Here is a 16,240-nt window from a genome sequence, read left to right as displayed (position 1 = left end):
CTCAAAAACCAGGATGGTGATGCCTGGCAAATGCTGGGGGGAGAGCTTTTCCCTCTCCCTGGTGCCAGGACACCCGAGTTTGTCCCGGGAGCAAGAGTCAGGTAAGGAAGAGTGGAGATCGAGGCTGCTGCACCTTTATTTAGTGTTCAAGGGAAGGGCACCACCAGCGACAGGAAAGCAAATGTACACGGGGAAAGGGAGCAGAGACACTCGGGTGGCTTGTGGTGATGCCAGCAGCTGGGCCACCCCCTGGACTACCAAAGGAGCACTCCCACATGGGAGTCATTCCCGAAGGATGCACAGACACGCTGGAAGGAACACGGCGATCAGAGGTGTGCAAACAGCAGCAGCAGCGAGCCCTGCTCCCTGCCCAGACCCGTGCTCCTGGGAACCTGCTCCTGGAGAGCTCCAGCCCCAGCGAGTGAGTGCCACAGACACTGCTACAGCCAGCCTTGGAAAGCAGACAGCACCTATGCCCTGCGGGGATGCTCTCTGCAAGGATAAGGAGCCACTCGACTGGTGAGTGCGGGTGGGCGCCGAGGCACCGCGTGTGCGTTACTGACGAGCAGCCGGGAGGGCGGGCGGGGCGGCTCCGTGCGGCCCCGCCCGGCTGCGGAAGGCACCGAGCCGCCGGCTGTGCATGCAGCGCCTGCGGGAGGGACACGGGGGCCCGCAGAGCTCGGAGGGAGCCGCCGAGCCGGGAGGGGGAGGAGTGCTCAGTTCCGGAGGTAAAGCCGTCCGGTGGCAAGATTCTAAGGCGGGGGGTGGATGATTTTGGGGGTGATTTGCAATTTCAGCAGAAGTCTTTGCATCAGTGCCAATTGAGTTCCTCCCCCAGCCCCATCTGGGAGCAATAAGCCAGGCTGTGCTGAGTCTTTTCATGCTTGCAACTTAAAATATGGGAGCAGTCTGGAGTAAGAAACTGTTTTTGCTTTCCCCATCCCACAATTGGTGCTTGCAGCACAGTCCCTCTGCCTGTTCCTCTGCACTGATACTGCCCAGGTGAGCTTTCTTCACATTTTTGGTACTGCCCACCTGGCTACTCCACATTCCCTGTAGGGAATCCAACCCTGCTGAGACAACTGGAGTGACAAACAACTGGGAGGTAACAAAAGGACTGGGGAGGAATATGGAAACATGATCTAAATTTGAATCTCCTGCCTTCTGGTTGCTTACAACGGAGGTGTCCAAAAAATAGCAGTTGGGAAAAATTAAGACATCCTATTTACAAGTTCATGTACACTTAAAATACATCACTGAGCACTGTTCCTCTGATCATGTGTGTCATGCACCCGCAGAGAGAACATGGCTCAAATGGTCATCAAAAAAATCTTTAGAGTTTTTTATTTTCTTAAAAAAAATAAGTTATTTTAGACTTGGCAAATCACTTGCCAAAGGGAAGCAGCTGTTAAACAGAAGCAGTGACTCAGTTATACAAGGGCAAAGAAAGCATCAGTCAATGAGCTTTAGAGGCCTGTATAATGAGGGAGGCAAGTTTAAAAGCTTCAAGACTCTCCCTCTGTGGCTCACAGCTGATTGCCAGTGCTCAGTGTGCAGCACCCCAGGTTTGAGGCTCTGGGGTGTCTGATGGGGCCTGGGTGGCCGATGGCAGGACATGAGACCCTACAGCTCTGCCCTCTGCCCAGGGAGGGGGCAGGAAAGCTCTGCTAGGACTCGCCGTGCTCTCTCGGCAGTGAATTGGTGCTACAGAGCCCGCCCACAGGAGGCAGGGAGGGGCACGGGGACCAGGGCCAGGGCTCCCCTTCCTTGCTGTGGCTTGGGGGGGGTTCACCCTTCCCAGTAATGCCTGAGGCTGGCACTGGCAAGGCAGTTTGTAATGCTCAGTGAATTCAGTCACTCCTCCCCCCGTCCCATCCTCCCCAGGGCTCGCTGCTCCGTGTCCAGCGGCTCCTACCTGCAGCGGGTGGGAGCGCGGGGTCAGGCCCCCCTGCAGCTCCAGGGACGCAGAGCCGGAGCCCGGGCCCAGGGGGCAGCCCCAGCGCTCCAGCCCCTCCCCGGGCCAGGGGAGATGCCGCAGTCCTTGGAGGAGGATGGTGAGAGCGGCCGCGGGCGCTCCTGCCGGGGATCTCTGTCTGTGGGCGGACGGAAATGGGCAGAGTTTCGTTGCCCGCGCTGCCGGGGTGAGGGGGCGGGCAGGGGGCGTCCCAGGAAGTTCAGTTTTTGTCATCACAGGACAAAAAACAGGATGAGCACCACTAGCAAGATGACGAAGAGGACAACAATTGCACACCACTGCCGTCGATCTGGAAAGAAAAGGAAAGCATCAGTCTTCCTGCTTTAGTGGAGAAGAAAAATTTGGTTCTGCTAGGAACCAAATTCAAACTTAAGCTACAAAAAGCCAAAACAACAGTTCCTGTGGGGGAAAGGCTGTGGTGCTGAATATTGAAGTGAGGCATTCTCCTCCAGGATACACTGGGGTTTGGGAACAGCTGTGGGAATTCTGAGGCTTCTTCCCAACCAAGTTCAAACAGCTTTGAAAAGCTGGCTCCAAAGCAATTGGGAGGAACAAGCAGAGAGCTGCTGTGTTTGCTGTTCATTCATGGAGCAATCTGTTTGCCAGAGGAACCAGAGGGGATCCGGTGGAAGCTGCCCTGAGGAGCTCTGCCAGGAAGAGATTGTGGCGGCTTCCCTTAGGACAGGGCCAGGAATCAGGTTTCCCTGGACATCTTTACACCTCATTGGCTCATCACCTCTGAGAGCTGCTGTGTGCCCCGTGAGATGACGGTGCAGCAGTGGGGACAGGGCTGCTGGCACTCCCTCAACTCCTAGGCACAGCAGCTACCCCAGAAAGAGCCCTCCTGCTCGCCCTGGAATAGGTGATTCCAGCAGAAATTCCAGCTCTTTCACAACACTCAGAAACACTCTGCAGAGATCCATGGGTTTTCCCAGAGGAAAGGGCAGAGACACAGGGTTCACCCGTGTTTGTGCTGCTGCTGAGCCACTGCTGACCCAAAGTGCACCATCAGCACTCCAAGTGGTCTCTCTGGGGCTGTATTCCCACTACCTCATAAATCCCTTGGACAGCCTGATCCTGCAGAGCAGGGATGTTTTTTTATCCTGACAGGCTGCTGCCTTCCCAAGGTCCTGGGCAGCCAGGGGAGAGGGGTGCTGGAGGAGGTGCTGGCTGGGCACGGTGCCAGGCTCAGAGGCAGCCACAGCCGGGACTTCCCGGCAGCCAGGCCCGGCTTCCTGTTTGCTCTGGCTTCAGGCACAGCCTTATAAGGACTTTTCTGTGGGTTCTGCACAGAATTCAGCTCTTTCCTCTACCAGCTGAGAGAGATGTGACCCACAGCAGCCTGAAGGCACCAGCAGCCCCAGGGCAGGTGGGATTTGGGAAGGGGATTGCTGCAGGCATTCTGGTGCTGGTGGCCGGTGTTTAATGGCAACTTGACAGCTTTTGTTCCACAGGCAGCCCGGGAAAGTGCAGCAGAGCAGGAGGCTGCAGAGCTTCCCCTCCCAGCAGCTAGAGGGGGATTTTCCCAGCAGTAGCAGCATAAATAGAAAGGCATCTGTAAATAAAACAAAGGGAGGGGACAGGCAGCAGAGCAGCGTCTGGGCAGGAGCAGCTGCCGGGCTTGGAAACCTTCCCCTTCTTTCAAGGACTGAGAGCTGCTCCCTGCCCTTGGCTGGCTGGGTGGGAGCACCATGTCCCAGCCTGAAGATCCAAGGGTTTGTCTGTCCCTTTCCAGGACTGGATCCCACTTCCCAGGACCTACCACTCGTCATGTGAGACACTTTGGCGAGCTTCTTCATGACGTTGTCGAGGCGCGAGTGAGTGCTGTCCAGCTCGTGGGAGAAGTCATCCAGCATCCTGGGGACACAGAGGCAGGGCACTGCTCAGCACGTGGCACATCCCCTGGGCATTCTGCACCACGCTCACACACGTGGATCCAAGCACTGATGTGAGCTGAGTATCACACCTTGGCACACCAAATGAATGTGGCTTCCTCTCCTGGAAGCACCCGAGGGAGGGGAAAAAAGCTGCTGAAACAGCAGCTCTGCTTTGGTGGGAGGTAACTGGGGATTCCTGCCAGACTGAGCCTCCCCTGGGTGTTTGTGGCTGAACTCTACGCACATCTGCAAGGTGAGGAGTGGGGGAGGGCCTTCCTCCTTACAAAAGGAACGTCTCATTTATAATCTGTGATTAGCATCTACATGTCAGCTGGGACTTTAAATCCCTTTTCTTCTTCAGGGCTTGCAGTTGAAACTAAAATCTTGTTTCAGTCATGTATCAAGTGGGAATGAGATCTGCAGTTGCTTTTAAGGTGCTTTTCAATCTCTGCATGGAAGTTACCCTTTTACTTCCTCCACACAGTGACTGTAATGAATCTGAAAGCCTTCCTGAATCTGTGCTTTGTCAATGCCAGTGTACATCCAGAGTCAAGGTACTAATCCAATTGTCTCCAGCCAGTGGGACTTTAAAGCTTAATGCACTTAAAAGGACAGACTCCTTCATCTGGAGTGCCAGGGCACTTGTTAAACCTTCATTCAGTGGGGAAAACCTCACTGTGGTAGTTATGAGCTAATCTTGCAAGCATTGATGGCTTGTGTGATGATCTAGAAACAGACACACCACACCAATCTCTTCTGTGAGAGCAGAGGATTCTCATGCTGCACAGCTTCACACAGGTTGAAAGTTCCTCCTCTCCATCCAAGATGAAATCACTTCACAAGGGACATGGCCCTCCAGACTCCTACCAGCCAGACAAGGAGGGGTTTTAGGCATGAACCCTTCAAGCCTTTCTGGAAGCATAGCTGCTAGCCTGCACAACTGGGAACTTGTTTGCAAAGGACAAGAACTGGGAAAGAAATCTAATTTATATGTAAATGGATGGATGCAAAACGACTTGGTGAGCTGCCCTTTAACCCTTTGCGTGGGTGAGGGTTATTTTTAACTTCAGTGATGAAGAGCAGCTCTGTGCTGTGTGTTTCAAGGCACAGCTGAGAGCTCCTGGCCCCAGCAGCTGTCCAGGGGCAGCACAAAACCCTGCGGAGTGGAGAAGTGGCCAGGATCTGCATTGCACAGCCCCTCCCTCCCTTATCTGCTGGCTGCCTGAGGGGGAGCATGTGGAAAGGAGAGGAGGAAAGGTAAGGTGGCAGTTCAGCCTGCCCTAGATGCAGCCTTCTAAAGGAAGGAGGTTGCAGTTGGATCCTTGGGGACTGCAGTACAAAATGCTTTCCACAGACTGCCTCAGGCACCAGTGAATTCCAGGCTCTAGCAGAGGCAGAGATGGGTGTGTGAGGACATCCAGCCATGTTGCAGCCAGCCCTGTGCCAGGTTTTTGCCCCCATGTCTCACACTTACACTGCCTGCTCTTCCAGCTCCCCACCAATGCGCTGGGACATGTTCTTGAGCACGCCGATGCTGCCAGAGACCAGCTCCAACTGCTCATCCTGCTGCTCCACAATCAGCTGGGGCCAAAGGGAAGAGAAGAGGGCAATTACAGATCTGCTGCCTGCAGCTGGCTTGGAGCCAGCCCATCCAGTGCACAGGCACTTGCTGCTCAGCCAACATCAGCTGTGAGGCCTGGGCTCAGACCTAAGCCACCAGGAATGAGGACTGCATTCCTAAGAAATGCTGGAGAGGAGACAACTAGGGGAAATCTCCATGGCATGGCATCCCCATGGCAGGCTGCAGTCTCCAGACATCCCTACAAATCCAGCTTCTGCTCATCCATGCTCCATGCACAGCTAAAGTGACTTTGGAAAGCTCCAAGGGCTGCTCATCAAAACCTTGGCAAGGTGAGCAGGCCAGGGAGGCACACTGATGCTGTGCCTGGGAAATGCCACCTGGAATGTGCCAGAGCTAACACGGGGTTAATGCAAGCAGAAGGCTGTGGCAGCTGCTACAGCTATAGATAGCCAGCCTGGCTCTGAATGTGCCAAAGGAATAAGTCTGCTGCTGTTTTAAGTCATTTTCAGGGCACAGTCACGCTAAGGATTAGCCTTACCCTAGTTACCTATTTCTGAAGCTGTTTAGCCCCTGCAGTCAGTAGGTAAAACGTGTCTGGAAGCCAAGGTGGCAGCAGGGCTCAGGAGCTTTAGCAGAGTTTGTCACCTCCGAGTCACTGCCTGTGTCAAGGCCCTGCAGTTCTCCAGGCAAACTCCCCTGTCAGCTGGGAAGTGCCTCACCAGGGCTTCTCCCAAGGCCTCCCACAGCCTTTCTCACTAATCTCACGCTGACAAAGGCAGGAAAAGGAAGCAGGCGCGTGCTCCTGCTCCCAGCCTGATCTGATGGGGGATGCACACAAACACCACCAAATATTTTTAAACCAGGGGAGGTTGCATAAGACAAACGGGCCTTTTTCTTTTTGCAGTGTTTCTACTCTTCCAAGGATTTCAGCAATCTTTGCACTATTAAATCCTAGTGTGCTACATCTTCCAGACTGTGCCAACTGCCTCCTAAACCCAGCAGAAGTCCCACGCCTCCAGGGTTAAAAACCTTGTGCCCAGATCACCCAAAGCTGTGCTGCACAGGAAATGCAGGCACAGACACATGCCACAAGCAGAGAGGAGAACTGTCAGGCTCCTGGAGCCAGAGCAGCCCCCTGGCACCCAGTTGGCAAGCAAAGCTATTTAGTCTGTGATGCCAGCTGCCTTACCTGTTGCTGAGCTTGCTGCTCCTCGATGAAATGTGAATTGGCTAACTGCAGCTCCCGGTCCAGATGGCTGTATTTGTCAGGTCCAGAGCTCCAACTCTGACTCCCACTCTCTCCCAGGAGTGCCTGAACAGATGCAGAGAGCTCTTAGCAACACCTTTGTGTCTGCTCACAGCCCGTCTCCAGGGTGAGGTGGGAAGGCAGACAAGGCAACACTCGTGTACACAGGCACACAGCATCCCCTTCCTCCTGCTCTGCTGCTGCTCAGCCAAAATGCTGTCAGGAACTAAACCAACACAGAGCCAAAACGCCAGCCTGGGAAATCTCTGCAGCCTGGGATTGCAGAGATGCCTCTCCAGCAGCAGGAGAGCTGGAGTGTGGCCTGTGTGTGCAGGAGGCCTGCACAGCACAAAGGGCTGGCAGAGGCCTGCTCAGGAGGCAGCACTGTGTGCTGGGACATGTGAGCTGGGAAGTGTCTGGGTATATTGTGTTAACACATGTACAGCTCCATCTGAGACCTCTGCTGCTAATGACAGGGGCTTAAGAGGGTCTGGATAAAGTACTTAACCAGTTGAGCTGACAGTAAAATAATGCAATCTATAACCAGAGCAGTGCTGTACGTTTATGTTCTATGATCCAGGCTGCCTATCTCTCCAGCAGCCTCTTCAGCTGCCAGCATACAAAGTTACTCTTGCTACCTGCCTACAACCTGAACAGATAAAGCTCTGCAAAGCCTGCAGACAAGTGGCTTTCCAGCCAAATATGTCTGGTCCCTGAAAAGGGTTCAGGGAAATATGTCTGGTCCCTGAAAGAGGAATAACCCAAGCTACAGCTGCTGGAGAATGAACACGAGCTGCATGTGAGGAAGTGCAGCACTAGGGAAGGGTTAGGGACTCTGCCCTCCAGTGTGGAAGCCAGGCTGACTTGTAGAGACCATCCTGCAGCTCCTGGTTGTGGGCAGGATGCAATGACTGAGTATTTGTGAAGAACAGCAAGACAATGACCAGGCTGCTCTGTCAGACTGAAAACCAGACAGTGTCTATGGTTCACCTGACTGACAAGGTTCAGGGAGGGGTGAGGAAAGCTGACAGACTGACCATGCAGGAAGCAGCAGGACATCTGGCTTTTTCTGCCCCCAAGACACTGAGCAAGCTCCTGGTCCCTCCAGTCTTTGACAAGGGCAGCTCCTTTTGATTTAATATTTTATTTAGTTCACTAGCTTTGCCTGCAGCTTCAATAGAAAGGGCCTGTTTGCCAGCCTGGGCTGTGAGGGTCAGGTCATTGCTCAGACACAAAGCCCAGCACAAGCCTTGCAGTCTGGAGTGAAGGTGAGGGGCTGGGAAGGGAGAGGAAGGCAGCAAGGGGAAGTCAGCCTTCCTGACCAGATGTCACTGCATGAGCTGGGCCATATGGTCTCCTGCAGCTAACAGGAACCTCATGCAAAGGAAAGCAGCAAATCACAGGGAAAGCTACAGACTTGTTTGAGCAAGGGTGTCAGGGACTTTGTTGCTGGGAGTGTTTGCCAAGCACATTAATTAACCCTGTGACAAGCTCAGGAATGAGTTCTGTGCTTCTCAGTTTGTTGTTTTGCCACGTGTGGCAAGGCTGATGCAGTACAGACAATTCACTGTATGAAGCACACATCAGCTTTTACTGCAGTGGGTCTGGAAGTCAGCTCCAGTATCTCCTTCCAGCCTCTCCATCAGCCAGGAAGCAGCACAAGCTGCATCTATTTCTATTCCTTAGATTACAAGTGCAGACAACACCAGACCCCTGGAGCTCCTTCCATCTTCTTACATGGCTGTTACGAGAAGCAGCTGCATGAAAGGATATTGCACCAACTTGGCTCCTAAATCCAGCAGAGTGCAGGATTACATTCATTGACATGGATTCTGAGCTGCTTCCCCCCGGGGAGGAGGAGGAGGAGGGAGATTTCCCTTTCCATGGGATGGTGCAATGCTGACAGCTGTAAACAAGCAGCTCTGAAGACAGAGCCAGATGGTGAGTGCTGACTTACAGCTCTGAGAGAGGCTTGGGAGAGGCTGGCAGCCTGTGAGAACCAGCTCTCCCAGGGCAGCCAAATGGACACAGCTCACAGCCAGCCTGGGAGCCCCTTCCCACACCCGAGGCCTGTAGGGGAGGGACTCCAGACAGGACACACATTGTAGCAGAAATAAATTGCCCATTTCTCATTCTCACCTGCCTGTTTTTCCTTTCAGCCAGTGCTTGCATGGAAGAGTTTGACATCTGATCCTTCATGTCCTGTTCATTCAACAAAAGAAGGAGCATGTGAGCATTGGATTTGAGGTGACAGGCAAATTCAGGGTGCTACAGGGCTGTTTATACCCAGCAAGGCTTCTACAAGGGGGAAAGAGGGAAGGGAGATTTTCTTTGAAAACCCACACTTTTGAAGAGTCTGGAAACACACTGTAGAAAGTTTCATTGTTATACTAATTCTGGAATCAACAGCATTGGGATATTTTGAAAATATTCCTCATTTACTACTCATTTTTCTCCACTACAACCAGAACCATGCTGATTTGTGAATAAATGAATGTTCCTGTTGACAGAATGTTAAGGAAGTGTCTTTCAAGGCCTTGAAGCCTGTAACCTCCTGTGCTTTATTCCCAACTGCATCTGGTTTTATATTCCATAGCAGAAGGTGGATTTGCTGTCCTGTGGCCATCCTGTCTGACTGTGTCAGTGTTCTCTCCTACCAATTAATTTTTGCTGGAATTCCTGCAGAAAGTCACTAACCACAGAAGGCTCCCCAGGACAATAACCTGGTTTTCATAAATTAGCAAGGAGCCAACATCATCTGGCAGAGGCTGATCCACCAGCAGAGGATTCAGATGTGTTTTACTGTTCAGAGGTGTGCAACACATCACCAAAGAGCACCACCACATCCCACTTGGTTAATTCTCACTGGCTGTAGCACATCACAAATTTCCCCCATGGAAACTGGAAGCCAGCTGCACAGGTCCACTTACAAATTTAATTTCCCAGTGGGAGACACTGCTGCAAAAGCCATTAGCCAGCATTTTTCAGCCAGGAGAAGAGGACCAGAGAGCAGACTTGCCTGATCCTGCCCATTAGGGAGTGGACTACACCACGGGCAAGGCAGTAAACACGTGCCTGCTACCTGGGGCCAGTGTGGTTGTGGGATCAGTTCCCAGGCACTGCATCCAGACCACAGGACTGCAGGTAGGGGAACAGGCTTGCTGCCAGCCACACCAGTGCATTCTGTGGAGCAGGAACATCAGAGTCATAAGGGACAGCAGAAACTCAGTGTAGCTATTAATAGGCAGAAAACTTCCTAACTAGCAGCTTGTTACCAGGCTTTGGAAAGATGTTTCCTCTCTATTTGTTACCACCAAGTTGTTAAAATCCCCTTTTTGCTTCTCAAGTGTAAGCTTAAACTAAAAAAAAAAGTCTTCCTCAAGTTAAAAATAAATCCAGTGGTTGTTTGGACTATTTTGCAGTGGTAGGAAGTTGAAGTCACCATGTCAATAACAGCAGGCTATAAACACCTGTCAGTGTTCAAAGTGGTCTCCCTGTTGCTGAAAACCAGTGCTACAAATGGTCAGGACTGTTGAGATTTCCCTCAACTCTGAAGCTGCAGAGTTTGCACATTGCAGCTGGGTCTTCACTCTTCCTCCTGCTACCACAGGTGCCCAGAGCACTGTGAAGGCTTCAAGGGTCAGCAGCACAAAAGGAGGGAATTCCATGGGGCACCTGCACCCCCAAACCCTTCTGGGCAGCTCCAGGAGAGAACGCACAGGGAAGAGGAGGAAGCCTGAGACTCAGCAGGTAGCAGCTTTATTCTCTGCTCCCCAACCCAGCACAGATTTCCTTTTTTAGCCCCCCGTTGCCCCCAGGCCCCGAGCCCAAGGGCAGGCTCCTTACCCTGACCACCTGGCGCGTGCTGGTGATGAAGGCTTTGCGGATCCCCAGCTCCGTGGCATCGAGGTTGAATTTCCGTGGGTTTGCCTCCACGATGCCTGGGCACCGAGTCAAGGAGCCCCCAGAAGTGGCACTGGGCACACACACAGACACACAAAGGGTGCCAAGGGGCCACTGTGGTGTGCCTGTCCCACAATGTGACTAGCAAAGAGCAGCAGGCTGGATGGAACGGGAGACACAGCAGGAATGTGCCATGTAGCTCAGGCACACACACAAGGTTTCTCTTTTCCATGTGTTTTTTGGTTCTGTGGTGCTGTGCAGAGTTTTCAGGAGCACTCAGGGAAAAGGAGCATTTCTGGAAGGCAGCCTAGAGAATGAACTGACCCTGCAGAAATCCAGATTCACACAACACAATAGGCTTTCTACAACAAAGCCCCTCAGAATATACTTTGCAAAAAGGCAAAAGGAAAATCCTTGCCTTAATGTCTCATTTGCAATTTGAGAACGCAAAATCCAATCCTGATTTTTGCAAAGTGACAAGCACTGGGACTTGGCTATTTAGTACAACCTGAGAACTGCAGCTACCCCCAAAGGGCCACAGAAAGGATATTAATGGTTTCATCCAGGTCCTCCAGGTCCCACTCGATGCTCCGCAGGTTGTTCCTGAGCTCATTAGTGGTCCAGTCGATTTCTTCTCTTGTGGCGATGGAGGGATCTTGCAGGAGCTCAGTCCACCTCTGGAAGAGCCCCTGGGCAGTGTTCACAGCTTTCTGCACCTCCCTGCAGCCAGCAGAGTGAAGAGAAGCCAAGAATTATCCCCAGCTGCCCTGCAGCAGTGACACTGGGACAGCCCCGTGTCCAGCTGAGCAGGGATGCCACAGCTTCACCTCAAACATCTCTCCTTCCAACAACTTTGTGTTTATTTTGTAAAATAAGGATTTGCCCTGCATCTCACTGCAGCATGAAGTTATTCATGAAGGGACCTATTTGTCCAGGGGAAGATGCTGAGTGTCACCCAGGCAAGCCAGGGCAGAGGGTCTGAACAAGGCAGCTCTTTGGCAATCCACCCTTTGCATTCTTTGTAAGATACCCCAAGGGCACACAGAGTTACAAGAACTGTCCCCACACCACAGCCAGGCAGATTGTTGAGTACAGAATTGTTTATTTTAATTCAGCATTTAAAAAAAATACACAGGCCTACTATGGTGGCTTAGGAAACACAAGTTTTTTCTGCTGCTCTAAGCTCTTTAGGAGAGAGTGCATTCACAGCAGGGGAAGGCACTGCTGACAGCTCTGCTTTGGGGCAAGCAGGTTTGTAAATTTGGGTCACAGACTCTCAGTGTGGTTAGCTGCATTTACAGACTCTGTGGTCCTGAGCTGTGAACTGCTCCCCCAGGTTCACAGGGAGCTGGGATTAGGAGGGGACATGAGATCAGACTGTGCTGGTGTCCACCGTGAGCTTGCACAGAGCAGTCAGATGTTTCACCCCAGTGAAGGAAAGCAGGGGAGGCCCAGGCCAGATGAAGGGATGTTCTGTCCTGCCAGGACTGCAGCTCTCCAAGTTCCACCAGGGCCTGAAGTTCTCCAGTTGCTGTCTAAGCTGCAGTTTACTCTGATGTGTGTCCCTTCCACTACTCTGCCACTCTGAGTGCCCTAAAGCCAGCAGCCTGCACTGAGCATCTGGAAAACTTCATTCCCTCCTCTACTTGCCAGCACAAGTTTTGGGTTTGTTGTTTGTTGTTGTTTCTTTGTTTTTTTTTTGTTTTTCCACACTTGTGGAAGTCCCCAGCAGCAAGAATGTAAAGCAGAGCTGGGTGTCCTCTGCTGGGAGGAGCTACAGACACCAGGAAAGCGAACCAGGAGCAGTTCTGGTGGCTACACCAGCAGCAGCCCCTCCGACCTGCCAGGTAATAATTAACCGTGGGAGCGGCAGCACATCCCCTTTCCCCTCCCTGCCCTTCCCCACACGCTGCAGGAACATCTCTGGAAAGTCTGACAGGACAGACATTTGCTCCCCACCCGTGGCAACTCCTACACCTTCCTCTTAGTTCAACCTGGTGAAGGGATTCACTTTCCCTGGCTGCATCAGTTTCCCTTCCCACGCTTTTGTTCTTGCATGGCTCTCCCAAACACCCCACCAGGAGCCCCTGTGCTGCCCCTCAGGGCTGTTTTGCTGTGACAAGGGGCAGAAGACCAGCCCCCAACAGAAGCTGAAGGTGGCCCGTGAGCAGTGTTTAGTGATGGAGCTGCTTTCACAGAATCACAGAATTGCTGGGGTTGGAAGGGATCTCTGTGGATGATCCAGTCCAAACCCCCTGTCAAGGCACTGTCACCTGGAGCAGGGGACACAGGGATACCTCCAGACAGGTTCGGAGTGTCTCCAGAAAACTCCATGACCTCCCTAGGAAGCATTTTCCAGTGCTCTGCCACCCTCACTGTAAAGTTCTTCCTCACCTTGAGGTGGAACTTTTTGTGTTTTAGCTTATGGCCTGTTGCTGCAAAGAGTCTGGCACCATCCTCCTGACACCCTTAGAGATATTTATATGGACTGATGAGATCCTCTCTATCTTTTCTGGACTAAACAGGCCCAGCTCCTCCAGTCTCTCCCCACCAGAGAGATGCTCCAGTCCCCAAATCATCTTTGTGGCGTCCACTGGACCGTCTCCAACAGAGCTCCTTCCACCCTATTAATGACAATTTTCCTTTGGCCACCTTTAGCTGGTATTTCCCTGCGTTCTCTGCAGGCTTCCTCTCAGGGCCATTGTTTGTCCCACAGCTGCTCCCTGCTCCTCTCCACCGTTCCCCATTGTCCCCCCGCCTTCCAGCCGCGAACCCCCAGCCCCGCTTTGCCCGCTGGCCCCAAGGCCGGGGGGCCCTCACAGAGCCCGAGGAGGCCCGGCCGCGGCCCGGCCCCTGCCGTGCTGCCCGCATTGCCTCGCTGGCCGGGCCGCACAGCCCCCAGAGCCCTCCCTCAGCCCCTCAGCAGCACTGGGGGGCCCGGCCGCCATTTTCCCCCCCTCACACACAGACCCCCGCCCGCCGCTCGCCCCCCGCTCCGCGGCCCTCCCGAGCTGCGCGGCGGCCCTGCCCGCCCCCTCCGCGCCCGGATGAGTCTCCCGGCCCGTTTGGCGGCCCTCTCCCCGCGGCCCGGCGCGCTCGGAGCGCGGCGCTCACCCCTTCACCACGAAGAAGGGGTCCTCCATCGACATGGCGCTGCCGCCGCCGCACGCCACGGCCGCCGCCAGGCCACGCCCCCTCCATCGGGACACGCCCCCACAACGCCCTCTGCGGGCCACGCCCCCGCTGCGCGCGGGTGGGGCGTGGCAGGTGACGTCACCCTATCATGGCGGCGGCCGGGCTCTGCGCGCCGGGTGCGCTGTGGGATCGCGGCCTTGTCCCGGCTCTGCCCGAAAAGCTCCCGCAGAGCCCCGGTGGCCCTCGTGTGAAAAATGCGTATTTTATGATTGGCTTTTAACAATATGAATATTGTTTTAACAATATTGAATATTATATGTGCTATGTTAGAAAGTTAAGCTGTCTTAATTTTTTAAGTAGTGTGTTAAATATAGTGTTGGGTTATAACATAGTGTTAAAATAGAAACTATGCTATGTAGGATACTTTTTTTCCTAAAGAAAGGACTCGCAGCGAGATAGCAGCCACAGGACACCTGAATCTTTCAGAGAAAGAGAATTTATTGCTCCATTATCAGAAGAAATGAACTTTTTCCTGCCTTGCTCAGTCCTGAAGATGCCGTTAAAATTCAGAGGAAGAAGCTGACCCTGCCCAGACAGAATCCTGTGTTTGAATGGAATTTATGCATCATGGATGAGGTGTATGAATATGAAACAGGTTATTGCTTTTAAGGGTTAATCCTCTGTTAACGTGGGTCCTTTATTGGGCTTATTTTCCCAGAAAAGGGTACCTGGACCTTCATAACTCTTTGTGTCTATTGTCTCATATTGTCCTAATCCAAATTGTTCAAATTTTAATTACTCTAGTTATATTGCAATTTTTATAACCATTTTACTACCATTAAACTTTTAAAATTTTAAAAACAGGTGATTGGTGTTTTTCACACTCAGGTCAGGAGGGAGCACAGCCCTGTGCCGCCTCCCCCCTCACCCCAGAGCAAGTGGCACAGGGCTGTGCCCACACGGCGCTGGGACATCTCCAGTGGGGGACACTGCAACCTCTCTGGGCACTCTGTTCCATCCTACAGAGACAAAGTTCTTCCTTTTGTTCAGGTGGAACTTGCTGTGCATTTCCCACCTTTTCCCCCCTGTGTCCTGGTGGTTGGCACCCCTGAGCAGAGTCTGGCTCCATCTCCTTGGCACCCCTTCCTCAGAGCCCAGAGCTGCCTGCAGCACTCCCAATGTGCTCTGATCAGGGAGAATAGGCATGCAGGATCACTGACCCCAACACTCTGCTCTCAGCAGCCCTACAAGGACAGGGGTGGTGACATCTTCCCAGGTAGTGCCTTCCCATAATGGTCCTTAGCACAACTCTGCCACCAGCAGCACTGTGCAAGAGGTGGTGTGTATTCCATCCCTTGGGTTTTGTGGATTAAAGATAATAATTTTTTATTTTATAGAGCTAAAAGCAGCCTGCTCAGTGCAGAGAGAAAGTGAGATAAGGTGTTCAAGCACCATCTCCTCACACACCTGCAGTTAGCAGCAGTGTTGTTCATTTTGGGAAGAAATTTTGTGCTTTATGCCTTCCCACAATGGTCCACAGTCCTTAGCACCACTGTGCCACCAGCAAGACCATGCAGAAAGTGGTGTGTGTCCCATTCCTTGTGTTATATGGATTAATTTTTTATTTTAGAGAGCTAAAAGCAGCCTGCTCAGTGCAGAGAGGAAGGGAGGTAAGGCATCCAAGCACCATCTCCTCACACACCTGCAGTTAGCAGCAGTGTTGTTCATGTCAGACTCTTCTGTTGGGAAGAAATTTTGTGCTTTATGCCAAACCCAGAAGACTAAACTCCTTCCCTCTCACAGGTTTTGCAGTGTTTAAAACCTCATAAAAACCAGCCAGCCTCCTTCCTCCAGTTCCATGGAGCAAAACACAAAAACCTTGGCACTGTGGGGTTGTGTCCTGCAGGAGTGGCTCAGCCAGGCTGTGTTCCCAGGCAGTGAGGGAGGAAGCAGGAGGGAGGCACAGGCAGTCTGCTCGGCTCCTGCTGCCCTTCCTGCCCTGCAGAGGCACAGGCCCTGCTTCCTTCCTCCTGCCCTGTCAGCACTGAGAACAGCCCTGTGTGGCTGGGATATTGTCCATCCCTGAGTGAGGATCCCTCATTCCCCTCTCTGAAATCTCTGGGTTCTTTAGGAGTTGAGCACAGGCTCTGCTTCCTTCCTCATGCCTTGTGTGGGGTGAGAACAGCCCTTGAGTGCTGTCCATCCCTGAGTGAGGATCCCTCATTCCCATCTCTGAAATCTCTGGGTTCTTTAGGAGCTGAGCACAGGCACTGCTTCCTTCCTCATGCCTTCTGTGGGGTGAGAACAGCCCTTGAGTGCTGTCCATCCCTGAGTGAGGATCCCTCATTCCCACTTCTCTGAAATCTCTGGGTTCTTTAGGAGCTGAGCACAGGCTCTGCTTCCTTCCTCCTGCCTTCTGTGGGGTGAGAACAGCCCTGTGTGGTTGGGATGTTGTCCATCCCTGAGTGAGGATCCCTCATTCCCCTCTCTGAAATCTCTGGGCTCTTTAGGAGCTGAGCACA

The 16,240-nt window shown here is 52.8% G+C and overlaps 1 protein-coding gene across 1 annotated transcript; it reads right to left on the bottom strand.

Moving 5' to 3' along the window:
- Positions 1–118: 118 nt before the first annotated feature.
- Positions 119–13,784, bottom strand: STX6 (syntaxin 6). The gene is made up of 8 exons (XM_054515828.1): positions 13,698–13,784; positions 11,123–11,303; positions 10,527–10,610; positions 8,820–8,882; positions 6,624–6,746; positions 5,327–5,433; positions 3,738–3,832; positions 119–2,264 (listed from the first exon to the last, which is right to left on the bottom strand). The coding sequence occupies exons 1-8, from the start codon at positions 13,730–13,732 to the stop codon at positions 2,188–2,190; spliced, it is 765 nt and encodes a 254-aa protein (XP_054371803.1). The 5' UTR covers positions 13,733–13,784; the 3' UTR covers positions 119–2,187.
- Between the last annotated feature and the right edge of the window lie 2,456 nt (positions 13,785–16,240).

Source organism: Molothrus ater, chromosome 9 (assembly GCF_012460135.2).
Source record: "Molothrus ater isolate BHLD 08-10-18 breed brown headed cowbird chromosome 9, BPBGC_Mater_1.1, whole genome shotgun sequence".
NCBI classification, from domain to species: Eukaryota; Metazoa; Chordata; class Aves; order Passeriformes; family Icteridae; genus Molothrus; species Molothrus ater.
Note: the sequence above shows the minus strand (reverse complement) of the source record. Positions and strands in the feature narration are given on the sequence as shown.

Coding starts and splice junctions, on each gene's coding strand:
- STX6 (XM_054515828.1), bottom strand. CDS start 13,732: ATGTCGATGGAGGACCCCTTCTTCGTGGTGAAGGG. Junction 8,883..10,526: donor GCACGCGCCAGGTGGTCAGG/GTAAGGAGCCTG, acceptor TTGAATGAACAG/GACATGAAGGATCAGATGTC. Junction 2,265..3,737: donor AGTGTCTCACATGACGAGTG/GTAGGTCCTGGG, acceptor TTTTCTTTCCAG/ATCGACGGCAGTGGTGTGCA.